The sequence below is a fragment of the Thunnus albacares genome, chromosome 1, assembly GCF_914725855.1.
Source record: "Thunnus albacares chromosome 1, fThuAlb1.1, whole genome shotgun sequence".
Taxonomy (NCBI): Eukaryota; Metazoa; Chordata; class Actinopteri; order Scombriformes; family Scombridae; genus Thunnus; species Thunnus albacares.
The window spans coordinates 33828756-33852149 of NC_058106.1; the positions used below are offsets into that span (position 1 = coordinate 33828756).

Consider the following 23394-nt stretch of genomic DNA (forward strand, 5'->3'; position numbering starts at 1 on the left):
GAAAGAGCGATTCATGCAACCGTAGAGGGAAGACATACCTTTGCAAACATTGCAGCATCTGCCATCTGGTAAGATCTGTTCACTGACGGTGCAGTTGAGCTCCGGACAAGTTTCTGTGACTTTCACCATCAGGCCATTCTGGAAGGACAAGACAGAGGCAGGGGATGATAATTATAATGCTGCTGAATTAGTGGAACACTATAAAACCTTCAATGTAAACAAGGGGTCATGTGTGTGAAGGGCGTGTGGACACATTACGAGTAACTGTCCTCGCTAGAAAAATGATACATGATATGAACGATCTTTGGGATCAAATGAGCACTTTCCAGTTAAACTCACTTGTCCAACCCTCGGGATACCACATTTTTTTCAACAAGACCTTACATGATCAAATGTGTCGTTTGACCATGAACTCCAGAATGACGTACAGGAGCATTTTCTAATCAGGCACAGTAATCGGTTAAAAAATAATGATGTTTTATGATGTGACAACACTATGACAAAGGTTTAGTTAGGTTTAGGCACAAAAACCACTTGGTTAGGTTTAGGGAAAGATCACCTTAACAAATTATCACTGTGTTCAGGTTAGAAAAACATGTGGTATGGGTTAAAGTTACTACGTCCTTTAAGTTAGGCGATCTTCGTCATCATGGCTACAATAATAACCACGGTATTAAGGTCAGGGGATGATTGTACTTCCTGTTTTTAAAAACTGTACCGACTTATGGTTGGAAATGTCAATCCATCTACTTCCATTTGTGATCATATATAGATGTCCTCTTTGTGGTCTGTGATTACTGCAGCTGCTAGATGGCATCTGACACTCAAATGTAACTTTAGGTTGTTTTTGGGCGACTGACATTAAGACCAATTGTGTCATTTTTCTTGAGAGGACAGTCACCATTTTTTGGTCTATTTCACAAATCTTGCCGAAATGTAACAATATAGATTATTGTTTGAAATATTGTAAAACTCACTGAACATATTGAATTGAAAGGAAGCTTAGCACAGATTTTTGAAGAAAGAAAAAACAACGTAAGAAGGTGTGAGTTTGTTGCCAACTGTTTTTTTTGCTATGTCCCTTTTCTAAACATGTACCGATGAATGTCACCATGGACACAAGTATGTTCACACAGTTTCATGCATATTTCACCCTTAAAACTATTAAAAATATGGAACAAAAATATGTGATGTTTGGTAAATCTTACAAGAGGGTTCCACATGGAGAACAGCAGAAATATGTATCTATTTTGGCCATTTCTACACACATTTAAATACATGCAGCCCCGGGTTTAAAAGACATTTTAGTGGTCTTTAGGTGGCCACAAAAACCTGAGGGCCAAATCAGATCAGCTCCAAAATGTTTTAAATCCGCCTCTCTTGAGTACAAATGTCTTATTGGTCTAAATGTGTTGATTGTGACATGATGTAAACCAATCAAAGGGTGATATCCCTGCAGTTTTTTGTTACTGTTTATCTGAAGACAATCACAGCTGTACAGGAAGTTTCTATGCAAATCTTCTGCAGGCAGCATGGAGAACAACAAGACAATTAACACTACAGTAACATTTTATTTAAATCAAACAGACTGAAACTCAGTGATCTACAACAGTAATAGTTTACTGCACAAAAAATATGCTCCATTATAAATATTTACAGAATAATGTTGAATTCAGTGTTCAACATAATGACCATTGTGGTGTAGTCACATAATGGCTTGTCTCTAATGAAAGCCAGACTCCTCGTTTTCTTAACACAGAGCAGTCGATCATTATTTGAAGGTCTTTAATTGGATACAGCAAACGTTTGAAATAACAAAACTTCATGTTTTACAACCCTGCAAATCAAGCCAAATGTGACCTTGTTTATTTTTTATGTCAATCAGAACCTTATAATATGAACCTCACAAAAGGTAAGATGACACCGCTTTTCAAATGTATTAAATCACACTGATTGTTAAAAAGGATTTAAAAGAAGAAATCAGGGTATTTTAAGATGCTCCTGACTGAACGAGGCTGCCATGACAACAGAGAAGGCGGGATGTAAAGGCTGTACGTGTGCTGCTCGCATTCACGAGGAGGGCAGGAATACAGATTGCAGGTAAGGTGCAGATATGTGCCACCGAAGAAGAGAAACAAAAGGTAGATAAAAACTCTGTGTCATCTTCCCCCTGGGCCTTCAAAACAAATAGCAGACACACAATAGCTGCAGCAGCCCGGCTGGTGTGTCAGAGCTCAGCTGGTCCCTGCGATGCTTCTCAAGGTCTGAAGTATCGACTCAAATCCCTGAGATGCTTTTCTCCTTCACGACTTCCTCATATCATTTTTAAATAGTGCAGTCACTTCGCACTGTGAGCCTTTTATCAGTCACATCATTTTCCCATTAACTAATGAGTATGTTCATGATGGACTGATCATATTTTCAGTTGATCGATTAAAGCTGAGCTAATCAGTCTTTTTTTTATATTAACGATGGATCAAATGTTTAATTTGAAAGGTATCACTTGGGGTAATTAATCAATGGATGATTACACTGTTTAGCCTCCTTTGGCTCATTGTTTGTTTTTTTGTGATCAGTTTTTTATTGAGATTTATAAAGGGCTGGGGTTTCAAGTTTGATAGACCACAGAGAAAATAAATGAATGTAATTGCAAATGTCCATGTATTAACCAAAATAAGATGTAAGAAGTAAGAGCATCTGGTTTGCAACCTCACTACAGCTCATTGTTTTAGTCTTACAGCCCTCAACTCCATCTCAAGAAGCAACACTAAGGTGTTTTCATCAGACAAGCTCTGATAAACCACTGCCTGTTCCAGCAATAAGCAACAGATGGAAAAAAAAAAAAAATTAGCAACTAGCTGGTGAAGACAGTGGAATATCTAGCTTAAGAGACAGATGTTTTCTCAGGGGTTGGTGGAGATCAAAACAAAGCTAAGGTATTCAATGATGCAAAACAACGAAAAGTAGCAAATCCTCACCATCCTAGTATTTTTGCTTAATAATGTAGCTTTAATAAACAATTGATCAAGTATTAAAAATGTTCAGCACTAGTCTTATTATTCTACAATGTCAGGCAGCACTGATCTGTTCGTTACTGAGGTAAAACTCCTCTGCACAGCAGCATAATTCAGCAGCATACCGGTCAAATGAAGGATCAATGTAAAATAATCTAAAATGAGAGAGGATTTGGCTGCACACCAGCTCTAGCCCTTGTTAATTATAATTTTCATTTATTTCTGCATTTTAGTAACTCCTTTCACTGAGTTCTGGTGTACAGAACTCTAAAACCTTTCTTAAAGAGACAAATGACAAGGGTGATAAAAAAAAAACAGACCAACCAGTGAATTTCATCATCATACATCATCTCAGAATCACCTAAGATTTTCAGTTAGTCTGAGTGTATTAGAGGCAACAATAGCAGAGGTCAATGGGAAAATTAACTAGCTAGAGCACCGGAGAAACATCAGTATCAGTCTACAATTCAAAGACTATTCCCAGCAACTGTAACTTCACTTTACCCATCAATCATGTGTGATGCATGTGCATTATTTACATTATTTTTCACAGAACATTTGTTCTAGTTTTCAAGCTGTGAACAGCTTGCACGGGAGATAAATACACCTTCATTGAGATGCTATTCCATATCAAGACACAAGTGTTGTCTCCCATTTTTTCCCCAGCAACCTGCAATTCACCCAGGAGCCATGAAATTAGCCCATAAATGCAGGTTACACATGGCATTCAGGTCACTCAAAGCTTTAATTTCAACCTCAGTCTTATTTTCATTGTTTTGCTCATCATTCCTATTAGTTGTATCAACATTTTATTCATCTGTTTCTTCGAGATCACAAATCTGCCAGAGTATCCTGGAGTACAGAGCAAACAACACTGCAGAACCTTTAAGTGTAGCTAAATGCTTTAATCTCTACAAAACATTTGAAAATGTTATCACAATGAGTAGAAATGGGCAAAAGTATTAAAATAAAACAAACGTTGTAACAGTGTTAAAACAATCAGTAATGTCCTTGAAATTAATGTCTGTTCTCGTTATTAAAGCCTGTCTAGTATGTCAGCGATGTATCAAATTGCATCACTGTATTCAAAAACAGTAAAATTCCCAGTTTTGGTGATAGCTATTTTGAGTTTCAGAGTGTTATTTGTCCATAGAGATTCCATAGAAATGACCTGGCTCTAAACTGAAAACAATGCCTGCCTAGAACGTAGATAGTCCAACAAAAAATGATGGAATATTTGGAAAACGGTGAAGGACATATGATTTGTTGTAAATGGCTGGAAAAAAAAGACCAATATGGACATTTAAATGATCACTGATAGTTTTAGCTGTGGACCAGAATGATCTGATTCCTCTGTACATAGTTTAATGTGGCCTCATTGCTCTTGCTTATTCTCTCCACATGTCAACGCATATATTCATTGTTGTGAGAGGACGGAGAACTGGTCTGGAGAAAGATGCAAGGTTACAGAGCTAATCGATATTCGCCAGAGGCCTTCTTCTAAATGTGACATACAGAAATCACCAATAAATTCATATAAAGTTCACATATAGCTGAGATTTACGGGGCATCTTGGAACCAAACGCTGACACTAGAAACCACTTTCTGGGGGCCATTCTAAAAATAATTTGACCACAAATTGCTCATTTAGCAGCATACACATTGAGGAGTAAAGGATGGCTGTAATTGTTTGAAACAAAGTGTACAAACAATATAATGATGTTTCAAGGTCTCTGGGGGCCAATAATGAGTCCAGGAATCCACTGTGTGGCTCTTTGTAAGCAATTACATGCATACAACGCTAATTTTCTCCTTAAAACAGTGCCTTTAAAGATAAATGGCTGCTCAGTGAAGGAACCTCACCTCTGTTCTATGGTGAACTGGAATAATGACTTTAATTATAATCCACACAGTGATGAAGCTACATTTTAAATCAGGCCTTTGTGTTGCTGTCTTCATAAGTTATTCTAATTACCTGGCTATCTCGCCATTAGAAGGAAGAAGAAAGGCAGATTAAACAGATTGGGGGAGGGAAGGAAAACTAACAAGGCCTGTGGGTTAATTGAATAACACACCGCGCAGTCCACCACACAGAGTCATTACATGTTCATGCTGAAAGTGAAATGCTGCACGGTGATCTGATTGTAGAGTAAAGGCTTAACACCGAGGGAGAAAAAATTGTACAGAAGGACAGAAAAAAGAAGTGTTACCTTGCATTCCCTGCAGCTCCTGGATAAAAAGCGCTGGCCTTCAGAAAAGGTCTGGCCCATGTAAGTACATTTCGCTGTGGGCAGAAAAACAGAACATAACTGCTTCCATAACACGCTATTATGGTAAGTGCAGTGCAGCTATGATTACGATAGAATAAAATAATTCCTCAGCTGCTCCTGTGGTACTTTCAACAACAGTGAAAAATGGTTTTGAGATTGTCTGCAAAAAAAAAAAAAAAAAAACAAAGTTTCCAGGCTGAAGTTTTGCTTAGTTAATTCTGTTAGAAACAAAGTTGTTCTTGGCTAGTGTGAATAAGCAGAGAGGAAATGTAAGAGCGCATTAAGAATACAACAGAGAAGACCCCTTCTGCATATTCCTCTGGCGATAATGCAGAAATAGAAAATGAAGCATATGATATGAAGTCCTGCTTTCCTCCTCTCCAGGGTGCAGGACCATGGAGCGCTGAATCGCAACTCTGGAGCGCAGCTCCCTTGTTGGTCTGTGCCAGAGCTCTGATGTTCACATGGGAGGAAGAGGAGGATGAAGGAGCGAGTGGAGAGATGGAGGGAGGAAGAGGAGGGCTGGAATTATTCAAAGATTGACTATACTTAAGGGATTTAGGGTTTTTGCATTATAGTAAGAGACACAGTTGTCCGTGTGTCTCTGAACAGCTACCAGACCCCCGTGTGCTTTATACCAGAAATAGTGCCTCCATTTCAGCTTCCATGCAAATCAATGGTCTTTGTTCTCACAGATAGTTTATTTTAGTTTCACAGCGAGAGCAGAACATCAACCACAAACGCCAGGCTTCTCTTTGTATATACAGTGGTTTTAGTTTTGGTGGCAAAGAGCATTAAAAGCAATAAAGTTGAGCTCAAACACACACACACACACACACACACACACACACAAAGAACAAAAAACAAACACAAAAAAACCAACAGCACTTTGTTTTTTTTGTATTTGTTGAAATGCGTAGAACAACTTATGTTAATGTTAAAGATAAATGGATAATGACTGTCTCCTCACCAGCAAAGAACAGGAAGTGGCAAATATTCTTATAACACTACAAAAAGACTTAAAGTGCGGTCAGACCAGACATTTAGCTGTGACAGAAAGCAGGACGGACAGGAAATAGTGTTGTCAGGGTTGCAAATATAAGTTTGAAGGCTAAAAACATCATCATTTGCAGGTAAGAGTTCGGTCCGACGGGATACAAATGTGTCTCACCCTAAAATTAACACCTGTCAGAGGCTAATAATGCCTGTCTGCTCCAAAAAAGACAAAACAACAACAAAAACAAAAACAAAAAAAAACAGCACTGGTCATTCAATAAAGTGGTACACCCTCTACATTCAGCTGCAAAATGGTGTGATGCTGTTATACCACCACAAAACTATTGTAAAACAACCTCATTGACTGTTTCTTGATTAATATGTATAGATAGGACTTTTATATTATGATTATGATTATATATATGAATCAATGTTCAAGAACACAGCTGTGGAGAGATGATATTCTTAGCTGTCATGCTGTTTTATAGAGAAATAAAGAAATAAAACAACTGAATCTCTTTTGGAGTAGACTGTGCAACATAACATTGAGCATAGTGTTAGTTCAAGTCAAGCTCAGCTCACAAACCCAGCTACATCAGCTGATTCCCTTCTATGCATGCAATTGGCAATCTCATTCAGACGCCTTATTTTAACCCACGTCCACCCCAGCTCCTCCTGACTTAAATAATGTCATTTTTGTTGTCATTGTTGCCTGCTCTGTTCTGTACCTGGGATCTTTGCTGCTACTCTCCAGGAAAGAACAAAGCCATATCACCAAATATAACTACTGCAAATGGCAATAAAAGTTTTCTTTTTTGACCCAAGTGGTCTTGAAAACTTAAATCTTTGAGCATTTTATATAATCTCCACAATCTTTTTATATTGCTTAGCAAAAACATAAATGAGCAGCCATGTCAACACTACATATTACCTGAGCTTATTTGTGCGGTGTGAAAGATATTTTTGTGTATATGTTGATGGGATTTTCCCTGTTTTGTTTGTGAAAGTGTCATCCCGCTTCTTGCTCCACACTTACGTCTACATTTCTTGCAGCAGGTCCCGTCAATGTGTACAGGCAGTGAATCCTCTGAGCAGTTTGCCGGAGGACAAAAAATCCTGCGACACTCCACCACACCATTCTGCAAGAAAACGATTTTTTTTTTAAAGCAAAAAACATGGAAACATCAGAAGCAGAGCTCCAACACTCGGTGTGAACATACATATATGCCTGTGGCAGTGCCATAAAATCCACACTGAACACATGTCTCCTATTTCTCAATTTACATTTACATGTGCATTATTTATCCTTCTTTACCCCCAGCTCAGCAACAGTTCACATACTGTATATGTATCACATTCAGTGTACTTTATACTTCCTTCAAATGCAGCCAACAGTACAGCCCAACCCTGAGAGCCTAATGCTCCTGCAGTGTTATCATCATGCAAACCACATCAACACTATTCAGAATCCCACCTTCGGCACTGCAATCTGAAACTGAAAGCTATCATATTTACAAATAAAAAAAAAAATCATAATGTTATAAAATCAGGTAAGAGATTCATCATCGAGTGCTGGATGGTGGATACTGAAACCGAGCAGCCTGCTGATGGCAGGTAGTTTGCCTTCATTTTTGAGGCTGATATCTCTCTCTGTGTGCGCCTCTTCATTTCATGACTCATCGGAAATGGTTCCCCCAGGATGCCGCGGTTATCAGTTAATGGTATGTCTGCGGGAGAAAATCAGACTGACTAAACTCCACCCTGTGCTTGATGTGCAATGATGCAGCAAGTCTAATTCCCCAGGGCCCCGGATGGCCTGTTTCAACATATTTCAAAGTCTGGCTCCCATGTCTGAGTGCAGGCAGGGAGGCTTATTAGGGAGCGCTTATTAGGGGGTAGGCAGGAGGCAGGGAGAGAGGATGCAGGGGTTGGGATAGAGGGGAGATCTGATTGGAAGGCAAAGTGTTGAGAGTGAAGGTAATAGGGATTGTAATGGCTTTCCATTAAAGAAAGAATCCCTCCTCAGATCCCACTAAGCTGTTATGTATCATCTATCTGTGACACTGAGGGTGAGCTTATTTTGTTATAAATCCTGTCATTTGCCTTTTTTGGTCTACCCAGTTTCTCTTCACCGCTCCTATTTTTCCTTTGCTTTCACATGATACACTGCAAAAATATTCATTTTATCGAGGCGTTTTTGTCTTATTTTCTTTAATGAGTGAAGAAATCTGCATGTGGTGAGACAGTTTCATCCTGTTTCAAATACAAATCGACTTCATACAAGATGTGGTGGCTTGAGTTTGAATATTTTACTCAACATATGAAGAGTTGAAACAAGCTTGTACAGAATATGACACTGACTGAACACAGAAACAGGTTCAATAATCTTCCTACACTTGCAGGTTCCTTCACTTGTTTGAGAAAAACATGACTTTCAGGGCTCAATAATAGATTTTTTGCAGTGTGATAGTTGAAAGCCAGAGCTTCATCCTTTGATTGTGGGGATGAGGGTGACACTCACCTTACATGCACAGTTCCTGCAGTTCTCCGGCTCCACCCACAGCTCCTTATCCCTGTAGACCAGACCGTTGGCGCTGCAGGTCCTCTCGCAGTGACAGCCCTCCAGCTGGGTCAGCCTGGACTCAGCGTAGTTCAACTGGGGACAAGCACAGAATCACCACAGAGTCACGGCACTAAATCAAAAGTCTGAATGTAAATTTTAAATATTTGGGCATCTGTGTAACTAAGAACTATTCAGATTTGTTTAAATGTGATTTCTCCCTTTTGCTTGTTCGACTGAGTCAAGACCTTCACCGTTGGTCTCTCATATCTCTTACTGGCAGGATACATGCTTTCAATGCGTACTGTTTTCATTCCAAATTATTTTTTCCATTCACTTGATGGCTCGATTTCTCAGTTTATATGGAACAATCAAACAAACAAAAAAAACACAGAATTCAAAAAGGCATCTACAAAAAAATCAAAGAAATGGGTGCAAACATTTGAACTATATTGCAACAGTGTTGTATTAACAGTCAACCCCCAACATGGCTGCAGATGGAGGATGCCTCATGTGGTCTTCCTCTCTAATGCCCCTCTTGTGCCTCCTCCTGGTGTTAACATCATCATACTCCAGTAATACAATAGTCATAAACTATCTTAAGATCTGGACTCAACTCAAACACCACTTTGGATTCCAGGCAATACCTCTTCTATCCTCTGTACACTCCAATCCTCTGTTTCCTCCCTCTATTACTGATAAGGCTTTTGCAACCTGGGAAGGCCACGGGAATTTCTCTGTAAAGCATCTTTACATTTATGGAACATTTGTATCTTTTGATCAGTTAACTCATGTATTCAATTTACCGAGGACCCGTTTCCTCAGATGCTTAAAAATCCAAGATTTTATTCTTAAACACTTCCCTGGTTTCCCCGCGATTCCTCTTCCTACCTTGGATGACACCATTTTTAATATTAATCCTTACCTCAAAGGTACCATTTCAAAGCTGTATAATACTCTCTTCACGTGCCAGTCTTCAGCCTCTGATAATCTACGTACCACTTGGTCCAAGGATCTCATTATAGAGATAGAGACTGAGGTTTGGCAGTCGGTTTTGAAACGTGTCCACAAGTCATCTATTTGTGCCCGTCACAGGGTATTTCAATGCAAAGTAATTCACAGAGTCCACTGGTCTAAAAGCAAACTAGCTTGTATCTATCCTAGCACTGATCCAAACTGTGATAAATGTCACCTAGAACCAGCTAATCTCACCCACATGTCCTGGTCTTGTCCTGCCTTATTTCTATTTTGGAAGTCTGTCTTTGACTCACTCTCAGCCATCATATCTGCTAACATCCACCTCTCATGCTTAGTTGGCTTGTTTGGTGTCCTATCCACTGACCATTCACTGTCGTCCTATTGTGTTGAACTTGTAACTTTTTTCACATTGTATAAAGGTGTGTTGTTCTGATGCACTGGAAGAGTCTTCATCCACCATCTCATACCCATCAGATAAAGGATGCCCTATCCTTTGTGAAATTAGAGAAAATTAAACACTCCCTTTGTGGCTCTAATGTAAAATTTTCTAAAACCCTTCTTAGAACATGTCAGGTCCCTTCAGCTGGATGCTGCCCCCATTGGCTGAGCAACCCCCTGTACTGCACCAACATCCTGCACCTCCTGGCAAGGTCCTGTTTTCCCCATGCTAGTAGCACACAGTAGGTGTACTTGTCTCCAAAATGTCTTGTATATTGGATGTATTTTTATGCTTTGCTTTTCTTATTCTATTTTTTTTTCTTGTGTTTGTATTGTTGATATTACCCTCTTGTCTTAGTGTCATTACCTCTGCCAGCGTTCACCTCATTCTACTGATTGCTCTCTTTTATTTAATTTATTCAGTCATACATGCGAGGGTTTATGTATGTGTGTTTTTGTGTTGAAAATTCCACAAATGTATCATATATTAATAAAAGAAAAAAATATCTGAACGTGCAGGCTAGTTAACCCTTTGCTCCACCCTTCGCCCTACGGCGTGCCCCAGTCGGTTTTCACAGAGAGCTGCACCACTGGGAGCTACTCATTAGAGGAATAATAAGTAATCACCATTCAGCTCATGCTTCAGACCTTAGGCTATAATCTACAGAGGAATGACAGACAGGACTGACAACCCCGATCCTGCCTCATCCGTCTTTTATTCCTACGTACTGATCAGCCCGTCTTCTTCAGCTTATTCCATGCTCAACACTCTTAATGCTTGTCCCTCTTTGACAGACAGAAGTGTCACAAGACAGTGTTTCCTGAGAAGTGAACTCATTCTCATACAAATGATGACTGTAGCATGATTGCTATATTGCCAGAAAGCCTGCACTTAACCTCCTATCAACAGGGAAAGCATGATTGTGACTTTTCCAACCCTACCCTCACCCTTATGAATTATTTTTATAACACTTATGCGTTTTGGAGGTTGCAAGGTTATTTTACCTATAAGGGCAAGAAAATTTTCATATACTATGCTGCTGTAACAAAACTTAAAACCATGTTTGACAGTAAACATTTTAATGCCAAACCTTTTTTTACAATTGGAATTTAAATTGTGCATTATATATGAGATTCTTAAAATTAAGCTAACTTCATCTTAACTATTATTAATCCTTGTATAACATCTTGATACTGATTGTAAGACATAGTAGGGTTGGTAGTAGCAAGTTCATCCCAACAGATGCAGGAAGGATTTAAAATAGGGCTGCAACTAACCATTATTTTCATTATCAGTTAATCTATTGATTATTTTCTAGAGTAATCGAGTAGTTGTTTGGTCTAGAAAATGTCAGAAAATGGTGAAAAATGTTAATCAATGTTTCCCAAAGTCCAAAATGCAACCTAAAATGTCTTGTTTTGTCTCGACAGCTCAAAGATATTCTAGCTTACTATCATAGGGGACCAAGGAACCAGAAAATATTCTCATTTAAGAAGCTGGAACCAGAGAATTTTGGGTTTTCGTTTTTCACAAAATAGTTGGCGATTCATTTTTTGTCTAATCAATATATTGACTGATTGTTGCAGTCCTAGTTTAAACTGATGTTTTAGCTAAGCAGAGAGGCTGTCAATAATCTGAGCTTTTTATACCCTGAAAATCAGCATCTACTGTGGTTCAGTTTGTATTTATCTTTAATCTGCACACTTGTTATCCAGTGGGTTCTTTTTTCATGCAGAACAGCCCATTGTACTGTATCCATCAAAGCTCACTTAAAGCCTTCAGAAGGAGCTGTGTAGTTACACACACCAAAACACCAATTCACATATAAACTCAAACATCTTCACTGTCTGACCCACATAGAGTATAAACAATCGGAGTCCTGTCTGAAAGGTGAGAAGGTGGGGAATTCAAAAAGCTCCAATTGATCTGAGGAGCGTAGGTCAACTCAGAAATTGTAGGCCCACTTAAGACACTCAAGACTGCTCCACCGCTCTGCGTCCGCCCCCTCTGCTCCTCTGAGACCTTCTCAGGCCACAGTGTCAGAGAGGCAGAGGACTCACCATGAAATGATAGAGGCTTCTCAGTAAGAAAAAAAAAGAAAAATGCTGGATGCCACTGAAGCTTTTTACTTCAAGGTGAGCAGTAGAGGTGTGTCCTGTCAAAGCCCTAAACAAAATGTCTGAAATGCAATTTCAAAGGCTAGGAGGCTGCCTGAAGGCACCACAGAGGAATACCTTTCCTGTACAACCTGAGCATCAAATGGCACAGTGATACCCACAAAGGATAATAGGCATGTATGGTTGATACATGAGGCAGAGAGACATGAGTGAAATAATAAAACAACAGCTGAAGACAAAGTCCAGATGAAGGTGCATTTATCACCTCTGATCCAGCTCTTTTTTGTTTGCCTGCTTGTCTGATGAATGAATTTCCATGAAATTCTGTGGACCAATCAGTCTTGGGCCAACAGACAAATATATTTTGTTGGTAATCCAGATCTGGGATGTTTGCTATTAAATGATTAGAATATTTCAGCCATAATAATGAAACAAACACTGAGACACTAATACTTGACATCAAAATATGATGGTATGTTTGAAGTCTTAATAGAACAGTCAGGAGAATCATTTTCTTTTTAGCCTTTAAAAGGCAGCCTGAAAGTACAAAATAGGGAAGTGAGAAACCAAAATTGTTATAAGCATTTTTGTGAGTAATATTAGAGGGTCAGTTCCTCCATAATACCCACTTACCTCTAGCGGTATCTACTGTCAGTATGCAGACAATTTGGGTTTTATCTTGTCATATCTGTGACTGACCTTGCTGTCAACCGTTTCCAGACTATTGGTCGAAAGTGGTTTAAAAAAACTGTTGACAGTGAAGTCTGTGGATTACCCAGAGTAACTGGGACACTAATTCTGAGAAGAGACGTTCCTGCTGACTTAGAAAATGTAATTTTGGAAATGCAACTTAAATCCAGCTAGAGAGGTAGATATTTGAAAACTTGGGCAAATATCACTTTCTGCATGGATACACACCACTAGAAGTAAGTGAGAATATCTTAGAATGTATCATCTATATTGGTATTCCTCGTCATGGTAGCAGAAAAAGTCTATTTCTACTGCATGTTTGGGCAAAAACAGCCATCACCACATATCTGTGCTCTCCCTGACACACACACAGTGGCAGTTAATTGTCATATCACCTCTTCTTGACTGGTCTCGCCATACCAGACAATTGGAGATCTCCACCTACTGAAGTCTGGGGATTTCTAAATGTACAGTAATTGATTAAATGGCGGCAAGAACGGTCACTAACAAACCCCCTTACATTTTGTTAAGGACAAGCCTTACCAGAAATGATGCTCTTTCCCCATTCTCCTCTGTAGTGAACTGCACATCCCCAATATGAAGGGCCACCCTAAAAACATTGGATTGGTTCTGCAATGCAGGTTTTTTTTAAACTCTCTAATAGTTTCCCCCCACTTTTAACGAAACCTGGGATATTGTCCTCAGTCTCTATGAGCGAAGCGTTTAGTGACTGACCTGTGAGTCCACTTCTTGACACTCCACATTGTACGCTCAGGACCGAGCAATTACTCACCCAGTGCTGAATCCCTCTATTCTCCAGCACATAAAGGCAAAGAGCCATTTAGAGCTGGAGATGACTGCATCCTCCCTGCTGCGACTCGTATGAGCAATGAGGTCAGGTGGCAATAGGTCGGGGTGTGTTAATGTGAAGGAGGAGGCGTTGAAACAGCGGTAGGGTAATGTTTTTCATTTCACCCTTATTTACACTGAAAATTATTCTATAGCTGGCCTGCCCGCTGAGATGTCCTTGCTTCATTCACTCCCACCTGATAGCACTCACTCATGCGCATAGAAGCCCACACTCTCAATCTCATATAGAGTCAATCACATACACACTCACACACACGTAGTTATGCAGATGCTTAGTCTTATAAGTGGTTCAGGCTCTCCCACATGGCTCCGGGGCAGAATGCACACCTCCTGTTGTGCCAATGCAGCCTCCATTTGCTGACACCTTTCTGAACTCTGAGTGTACCTGTCCCTTGTGTGTGTGTGTGTGTGTTTCCAAAAAATCACCTACTTGACTCAATATGGCTCTCATCATAATGATAGCAGCACAGCAGGATAATGAACATTATGATATAAGCACTTTTTATCAAGATATTTAGTATATTTTTTATCGCCCTAACCTTAACATAGATGTAGCTGCTATTTAAGACTGGTTGATATAACAACCTATAATGCAACACATTCTCACAGGTCATAATAATAATTATGAATCTCTTACAGATCTAAATTTACCCATATCACAATTCCCAATAAATAAATTGTCTGAATCCCTCATAATTAAAGTTGATTGTCATTTATCAGGGAAAAAAAACATATCAGAAGTGAGGAAAATGAGAAAGGAAATATTATGTCTATGTTGTTTTCTTCCACCAGATAAATGTCCTTTTTTTCTAAACTACATGTATCAGATGCCTGGAGTTAATACAGCAGTCACTTTGCAACATGACATTATCTCATGAAATAATCTTTCACCCTGCCCTTCTTCTCTCCCTCCTTGCCTTATTCAATTGTTATGAAAGTACAAAACCCCCCACAAGGCATTCATCCAGAATTACATTCAACTCTACTCTTTTTTTTTTTTGGAAAAACAATCTAAACGCAAGGTCTTTGGTTCCACGGCAACCGAGCAAATTCAATCTGCTGATGAGGGCCATGTATTATGGTAAAAAATCTCCAGAACAAGCAAGTTATGTTAGCTGCTATTTACAAGGCCAAGAATAATGAACTGTCAATCCCTGCTCTTCTTTACTGTCAGTACTTTTATTCAATACTTGATATTATAGAGCTGAAGTGCAGGCATTCATATTTTCCTCTATTGTTCTAGTTCTAACTTTTATATCCAAAATGAAAACGGGTCCATTGTTTCCTTACTCTTATCCTGAGCGATTACAAACTGCAAAAAAAAAAACAACACAAAACCATGAAAGAAATTTCATGGGGCCAAGCAATTGTCTGTTCGCTGCTCCCTCTTACATGCACATTAATATCTTTCTTCATTTGTGTGTGTGTGAATATTTTAAAAGCGCTTTAATCCCTGCTCACAATAGTATGTGACAGAATAATCATATTTACAGAAAGAGATTAAGGTGCATGTTCATTATGTTTTTTGTTTTCCTACAACAACTATCTTTTTATGGGTACCGTCTTGTTGAAATACAACAAAAATTAGATACTGACTTTAAAGGATGAACTTCAATGAAAGTAGCAACAAAATCAAAGAATTTTGCCGCCTCCAGCTGTAGCAGAGAAGGAAGTTATTTATGTGTTTGTCAGGCTACAATACGGATAGATATTAGTGGATCTTTTAATTGGAACACAGACTTTCACTGACATGGTTGCTAATTTTGTATAGTTCTGGGTTCAAGTTTTTCCATATAGTACACAATCACCTTAGTTGTTGTACAGTCTGGTGAACTGTAGGTGGTAGCTTTCAGCATGTGAGGTCTGTCATTGTTCTTACCTTCAGGGTCATCTTGGCAAGTAGCTCCTGAAGGTCCATGATGCCTTGCACCAGGCTCAGGAAATCGCTGCAGGTCGGACAGGCTCATCGGAGGAAAAGGAAACAACAAAACGAAACAGAGAGGGGATAAGAGAGAAAGAGCAAAAGGGAAGAGTTTAGATAGAAGATAAACCAAGTAAATGAATAAAAAATAATTAGCTTGTCTGTATTTATTTGGACACAGCTCATGGCTGACAACAGCAAACAAAAGGGAAGCCTCACAATCTGTTTACTCTTTGTCTTAAGCTTGTGGTTGGTATTAGTATCAGTAATGAAGAGACAAGGTGTGATTACATGTCTTATTGATCAGTGACAGAGACAGTGACACAGCAGTGGCCTTGTATCTTAATCTGACAGTAAACAGATGGAGAAACGGGGCGGGGAGGGAGGAGGCTGCAATGAATCTGAATTACAGCAAAATGAAGATTACTGGAGGAGGGGAAGAAGAATAAAAGGAGCGAGAGTTTGTATGTGATCAATGGGGAGAGGTCACCACCAGCTGAAATATAGCTTATTACAGTCCGAGTCATCACGATACTTACTGCGGTTAAGGTTAGGACACTGAGTGATGTAGCCGTTGGGAGCAAAAATCAACTTCACATCCTGGATGACGCCCTGGAAAGACAAAGGGACGGGTGCAGGGAGGAGACAGAAAGATGATATGCGTGGATTGTGGGACATCTCTTTGGATCTCTAAATGTTTGGTTTATCCAAATTGTGTAGGTCACTGGCAGCCGTTCTCATAGTGACCATTTCTTTGGTAAGTAAGTAGCACTGGTTGGTAGTTCAAGTGAAACTCTTGACGTCAGTGAATTATGCCAAGTTGTTTTTGCATTGCTGGAATGTCATTTTAATGCTGCGAGTAGTACTGTTTTTGGGATGGAGGCAGAAATCTAAGAGATTGATACCTCAAAACCTGTATAAATTATATCCAAACTTTTTTGTCATTTGGGCAAATTTTATCATATGAATCTACCATGTCCCCATCTTTTTCTCCAGATTTTTCCAGTACGCATCTGCAAACAGTTGGCTTAGTTGAAGACATCAGAGCTTGTGTTTATTCTTTGGAATTAGTTGTTTATTATAGGTTAATATAGGTTGAAATTAAAAAACAAACAAAAAAAAACATGAAGAAAATTTATCCATATTTTATTGTTCACAAGTTGAGTGGTTTGCATATCAGAGCTAAACTGTAAAAGCACTCAGAAAATGTTTAATCTGCATCTTACAGATCTGCATTAGACTTCACACAACTGACAAACAGAAATCCTTAAAAATACTTGAATCTGCAAAAAAAAAAAAAAAAATCTATATCTAAATGTAACCCTCGTGGATGTCGACATCATGAATATCTTGCTAATAATCAGAAAACAACTGAGAGTAAAAACATAACCTCCCTCTGCTTTTTGTCAGTCAAATCACACCTACAGGGAAAAAAATGAAGTCTCCTTTGGGAAATAGCCCCTAAAGATGTGTCGTCCAATAAACTGGATCATCACATTTTGTCCCTTTATGCGAAAGTGTCTTTCTTAGCAGGGGAAAGCAGTTAATATTGAAATTGGTTTGATAGTGGTTGCATTTTAGAAATGGTAAAAAAAAAAAAACATCCATTCCTAACTGAACTCAGGCAAATGTACTTTACGCATATGCAGAAGTAAATGGCCAATAACTGGAGAGTTCTCTTCTTTAACAGTCTGTCTGTCAATCACCCTGAATGGCAGGCTATCTCCAGAGGTGCAGGGCTGGTAAATAGTGAGCTTCATAATGACCACAGAGAGCAATTTGGGGGGAAAAAAGCGTCCTCTTTAATGGAAAACCAAACTTGTAAAACACTGGGGTGCCCACACACACACACACACGCACACACATATGCAGAGACACTGGGGTAACATAATTTTGCCATTCCTTCAAATTGGCTACTGAAAACATGCTGGAAGGACATTAAAATTCGCCACCTCAAGCACAGTTGGCATCGACTCGTCTCTACTTTATGTGTATGTGAAATCCATTTACAGTGCATTCGGCGGGCCTGGATGCAAGCAACACCTGCCTCTGTTTCACAGAGCGAGAGAGCCTTGAGATGACCAGGCTTGCAGCACAGATTGAGAACAAATATATTCTAACGCACACACACATGCACACACACACACACATGCACACACACAAACACACACACACACACACAGGCTGTGTGAGCAGTGACTGGTGAAGAAGAGATTGTCAGTGTCACTCAGAATGAAAATGAAGGTGTAGATCACAGATGTCTGTCCCAGTGGTGTAATATAGGAGCCCTGACCACACATCACTGTCAATGATCAGTAGGTAATTCAAACTCCAGTCATAAAATCTCTCCTCTCACTCTCTCTCTCTGTCTCTCTCACTCACACACACACACACACACACACACAAAGGCAGATACATGCACACATGTGTTTCACCTCCCTGCCAAAGCCTATAGCAGATATGTTTGAATAGCACTATTTGGGAATAATAGTTCTCTCCCATGGTAAGCCGAGTCTACACAGCTACATTTCAAATCAGACATAGCACAGTAAATAAGTAGGAAGATGATGCCATGTTTTTGTCTCTATACTGCAGCACTTTTGATTTGAAATGAATGAATAAAAAGTGATTGAAAGTGCTGACTTTAAGTTTAAAGCCGCACTTATCAGTATTTTTTTTTTATATCAACAATGAATCAAAGGACCATATGTAATACAAAACAGGTTGCTCACAGTGATAAACCCACAGAGAATTAACAACAACTCTGCAGCCGTATGGTAATTTTTTAAGCCTCTTTTTAGATCATTGTTTTGGATTTACAGAACATCGTCAGGATGGTTCAGTCTCAGCACTCTCATCAGCCTCGTTTTCAGCAGAGGCAGACAGCTGTTTTCGGTAGACAAGCTCTAATAAATCCACTGTTTGCTACCCGCCCGACACCAAATGAAAGACAGACAAAGTTAGCGACTAGCTGGCTGCACACAATTAGCAGATTAAGAGCCAGAAATGTTTTCTCAGTAGTTGGTAGAGACCAAACTGGATCTAAAGAGAGTGAATATTGCTCTTCATCAGGTGGACATAAACATCATGCAAAATCCGAAGGCAACTGTTTGCTAACATGTTAGCCAGAGCAACTTTATAAAATGATAATATGAGTGGGGGGTGTGTTTGAATAGTCTAATAGAATTTGAATAGAATTTAAATTTTGAATAGTTTGAATGTGTGTTGTCTGCTTCTTCTTCTTCTGACCAATAAAATTAAACTAATGCAACTCTAAGGATGTTTGACACACACTGTTTGTAACTTGTAGCCTTTTTTATATATGGTCCACCTAATCTTAGGATGATCCTAGACACACAGAAGCAGGGGCAACCAATTATTTTTCATGGTCAATCCAGCAGAACATGCCTTTCCTCTTAACCTATAGCTCCCTCTAAGATTGGGGGACTTTAAAAACTATAAAATCCCATAAAAGCATTAAAAGCTGAAAGTCAGCAATTTGACACTGTTTCATTTCAAAGCAAATGTGCTTAAGTACAGAGACATTAAAATTAATTAAACATGTGTTAATAATTAAACATGTGTCACAGCACTTACAGATGGCACTGTTGTCTTGATTAATTGCAAAACAAAAAAAAAGTTTCTGTGTGTGTGTGTGTGTGTGTGTGTGTGCGTGTGTGTGTGTGTGTGTGCATTTGTGTGAAGAACAGATTGCTTTATCCTGTTGAATAGGTGAAAAAACAAATTAATTTAATCTTTGGTTTTGGGTTTAGATTTGAATTAAGATTGATTGAAGGTTTGGAAATGATTCATGCTGCAAAAAAGGGATTGAATAAAGTGATATTAAGTCCCCACAAGTAATGTAAATGTGTGTATGTGTGTGTGTTTGTGTCAGAGAGAGAGAGAGAGAGAGAGAGAGGTAGGCTTATGTGCTGGTTAGGCATCATTTGTTTCTCTGTGTCCCCAAACATTCTCAAGTTCACTCCCTGTTATTGCAGACATTACCTTCACTTCGCTTGTCTGCTGGCCTTTATAGTCATAATTCCCAGTTAGCTTGTTTATTACAGCAGTAATAGGCCAGGCGTGTTTGGCCAGCTCTTTGCCTTTGAGCAACATTGACAAAGGTTTATTACCCTGGGTCAGGCTTTATACTGAGATTCTTTTTTTCTCAGTTTGATCATGCACAACATGACCTTTCCATGTTCTATCAAGGTCTGATGACTTAACCTCCAGGTGCAGATCATCTCCCTGGACTAAACTAGCATCAGCAACACTAATTAACAAGTGTGAGAGAGGAGAGACAAAAGAGATTTGAACGGAGACAGAGAAAAGGAGATGTTAATGATGATGATCTCCCCAAAGAATTTACTTGTTCTTATCTTAAAGCTCTGTAGTACTAACTAATTCCTCCCATACACAATTTTTTGATGGACTGTAATGATTTAGCTTTGCTTGTGGTCAATACACTTTTTCAACCTCTGTTTGTGATGCCCGAAGTGTCAAAAAAGTCTCACCCTACATGCAGACAATGGTGGCTCAAATGTACCACAAACAAGTTGAAGAATCCAATCGTCACACAAGCTAAAATGCATATTAAACTAAGCTTGTTAGGAAGGCACAAGGATTTGTTGAATTTAATGTAAAGTAAATGTCATTGACATTAACTTGTGGTTTGCAATGCATTTTAACAACAAATGTTGGTATCGACTATCAAAAATGCACACAAGAAAATACAAACACTTGCATTCTGGGGTTAATTTGCCCTACTACTAAAAGTACTAAAAATGGAGCATCAGAGGATCAATGGGAAAAAATATTTTAATATTTAGCTCTTCATAATGAAGTTAAGTTTATTCCATAATCTATGTTTTTGTTTTTGTTTTCTTTCCAATTGATCCCACGAGTCTCCTTTTGCCAGAATGAGACAGAATTGGAGAAAATGATGTTGTGGTTGGTACGCCCTTTAAATAAAATGAAGATAGTTGCGAACAAAACAAACAAACTAATTTAAACAGCCAAGAAACAAAGTATTCATAAGACAGACACGGGTAAAGATCTGGGCTCTGAATCTTTCACATCCAGGTTCGGCTTTTCCTTCGTCACACTGCCTTATGTAGCGCATTCAAGCTCTCCATCATTGTCTGTGTTAGATTCATTACTGTCCCGTGGTGCACGAAACACCGTGCATTTCACAAAAGAACCAGTTCCAAACGCGCCCGCAGTGTCCCTGAGGAGTCAGCATCCTTGACACAATGGATTCTAGATAAAGATAATTTATTACAGTTGCTACTCAGATGGAGAGGCCCCCAGGAGGAGGTGGTGCGAGGCAGAGGAGCGTCTCCAGCCATTGCGAGGGCTCAGTATGTTTTATTTAAAGGCCTAGTTAGCTCGTCTTATCATTATCCCACTCCTGTGTTCTGAATGGGATAGATTACAGCTGCTGCTTTATTTCACCTCCTATCTCCGTCTGCAGTGTTACTCCTATAGCTCTTAGCTTTTTTATCCTTTCCTTCGCCTCCTGCCTCTTTATTCTTTTCTCTCGGTTTCCCAACAAGATCTTCATCATTCTCTGCTTTTGACAAGAGATGATGCATGTGGGTTCTGTTAATCCCCTGTCTTTAACAGGTTAAAGAGCAACTTGACACCTCGCTGTTGCTTGAACACTACCGCCCTCACAAATTCAAAAAAAATGACATTAGAACCCATGCTCATAACACTGCCCCCCTTATCACCTCAGTTTTGTGCAACTGCTGACAATCCCACTCCCCTCACAGCTGTCAGATTGTTGCCTCTGTGTTCCTCTGCCTCTCCCCTGACTAACATCTACAAACACCACAGCTCTTAATGCCTCAATATTACATCTGACAGTCATCCATGTGACCTTTTTCACTTTAACTTTTTCTTGCATTGGGGGGTAGTCTCGAAGACAGAATTACTAGATTTTCTCTGCAAAAAGGAAAATAACTTCTGTTGCAATGAACAACAATGGGATCAGGGACAAACAATAGTGAGTGACAGAACATTTAGATTTAGGGCCTTGTTTTAACGATCTAAGCGCACGGTCTGAAGCGTACGGCACAAGTGCATTTAGGGTGTGTCCAAATACACTTTTGCTGGTTTAACAGCAGAACAGAGGGTTATTTGTAATCTTTTGCATGTTTGTTCGCTGCTGCGTGTCCGTGTGTAAAAAGCAGAGTGTACGCGCGTTGTGCACCCGCCTATGTAGGCGCATATTGCTATCTTAATAATGTACCCTTAAAGTAATTGTGAAACACTGCACCATTGACTTAAGACCAGGTTTTTATTGGTCAGTCATGCAATTGCTTTCCACTGCCTCAAGATAGCAATGCGCCAACAATGCACCTGACCACACCTCATTTTAAGACCAACATGCCCATGGGTGCTCAGATGGGCGCAAGTGCATTTGCCATTTAAACAATGTGGGCGCTGAATGGGAAAATGACAACTGTGTCGGTCTTAAACTAGCAAAGACACTCGCATTGCGCTTGGTGCCACTTTGCACTGGGTGTAAGATAGGGCCCTTATTGTTAACTAGAGAGCATGTAATAGCAAAGACATATGTAAAGTTGGAGATGTTTTGTCTCTGCCTGTCTGAGTCCATCTCTGTTTATCTGTTTGTGTTTCTTAAGGTCTCTGCACACTACGGCTATCAACTGTTCGCCAAGAAACCACTTTGAAAATCTTTTAGATAACAATAAGCTATGCTTTCTGTAGTCCAACACAACAAACCCCTCCCGGCACTCCTCTCCCCGACTCTGTCATGGCTGAATATTTAGTTGATTTCACCAAAAACTCAACTCTTGCAAGGTTTCAGAACAAGATTTCTCCTTGAGCGAGACTTGGTTAGACACAGTAACAAACAGACTGCATCAAGTGAGAGGTAAAGAAAAATGTTTCATTTCTCTGTATGGTCCTTTCCATAATGTTGTCAGCCACTCATAACAATGTGAGCCTGTCAGTGACAAAATCAAGCACTTTTAGTGGACGTGTATTGACGGTACACAACTGCCCCATCAGATTACATTGGAGCCCATTTCGTGGCTGCCAGCTGCAGCACTCTCCCTCAATACTGGACCCATTTCAAAAATTGTTGTCCCCATATTCAATTATACACAAAAGATGGGAAAATAGGGTGCAGGTTGAAAAATACTTGAAAAATACTGAAGTTTCCCTTTAAAGTAGAAAAAATATTTACATGCATAGAGAGAGACAGCAACCTCCAGCTGACATGTAGCTGGGTAGCTAGCTAGCAGGCTAACATTATCAGGACACTGGAACCTAATTGGAACCAAAACCTATCGTGACTCTTTCAGGGGTTGTTAATTAGGTGCTCTATGACCTGCCATGAGTTTAGATAGGATGTCTATCCAATTTCTTCTTTTCAGATGTGAGTAGACAAGCACACATGGAATAAAATGCCTATGGGAATCTCTTGCACAGGGTTGGATGATGAGGGTCATGCATCAAACTATGAGACATGAACAAAACAATGATTCAATTGCACAGTGAACTGAGTCT

The 23394-nt window shown here is 39.4% G+C and overlaps 1 protein-coding gene across 1 annotated transcript in view; it reads right to left on the minus strand.

Annotated features, from left to right (window-relative positions):
* Positions 1 to 23394, minus strand: part of LOC122985162 (protein kinase C-binding protein NELL1-like) — a 279144-nt gene that overhangs the window by 167257 nt on the left and 88493 nt on the right. Inside the window, exons 6-11 of the mRNA XM_044355623.1 lie at positions 16395 to 16467; positions 15814 to 15896; positions 8802 to 8936; positions 7317 to 7419; positions 5225 to 5298; positions 39 to 138 (exon numbers count right to left, since the gene is read on the minus strand). Coding sequence (XP_044211558.1) covers positions 39 to 138; positions 5225 to 5298; positions 7317 to 7419; positions 8802 to 8936; positions 15814 to 15896; positions 16395 to 16467 — 568 coding nt within the window. The remainder of the gene's footprint in view (positions 1 to 38; positions 139 to 5224; positions 5299 to 7316; positions 7420 to 8801; positions 8937 to 15813; positions 15897 to 16394; positions 16468 to 23394) is intronic.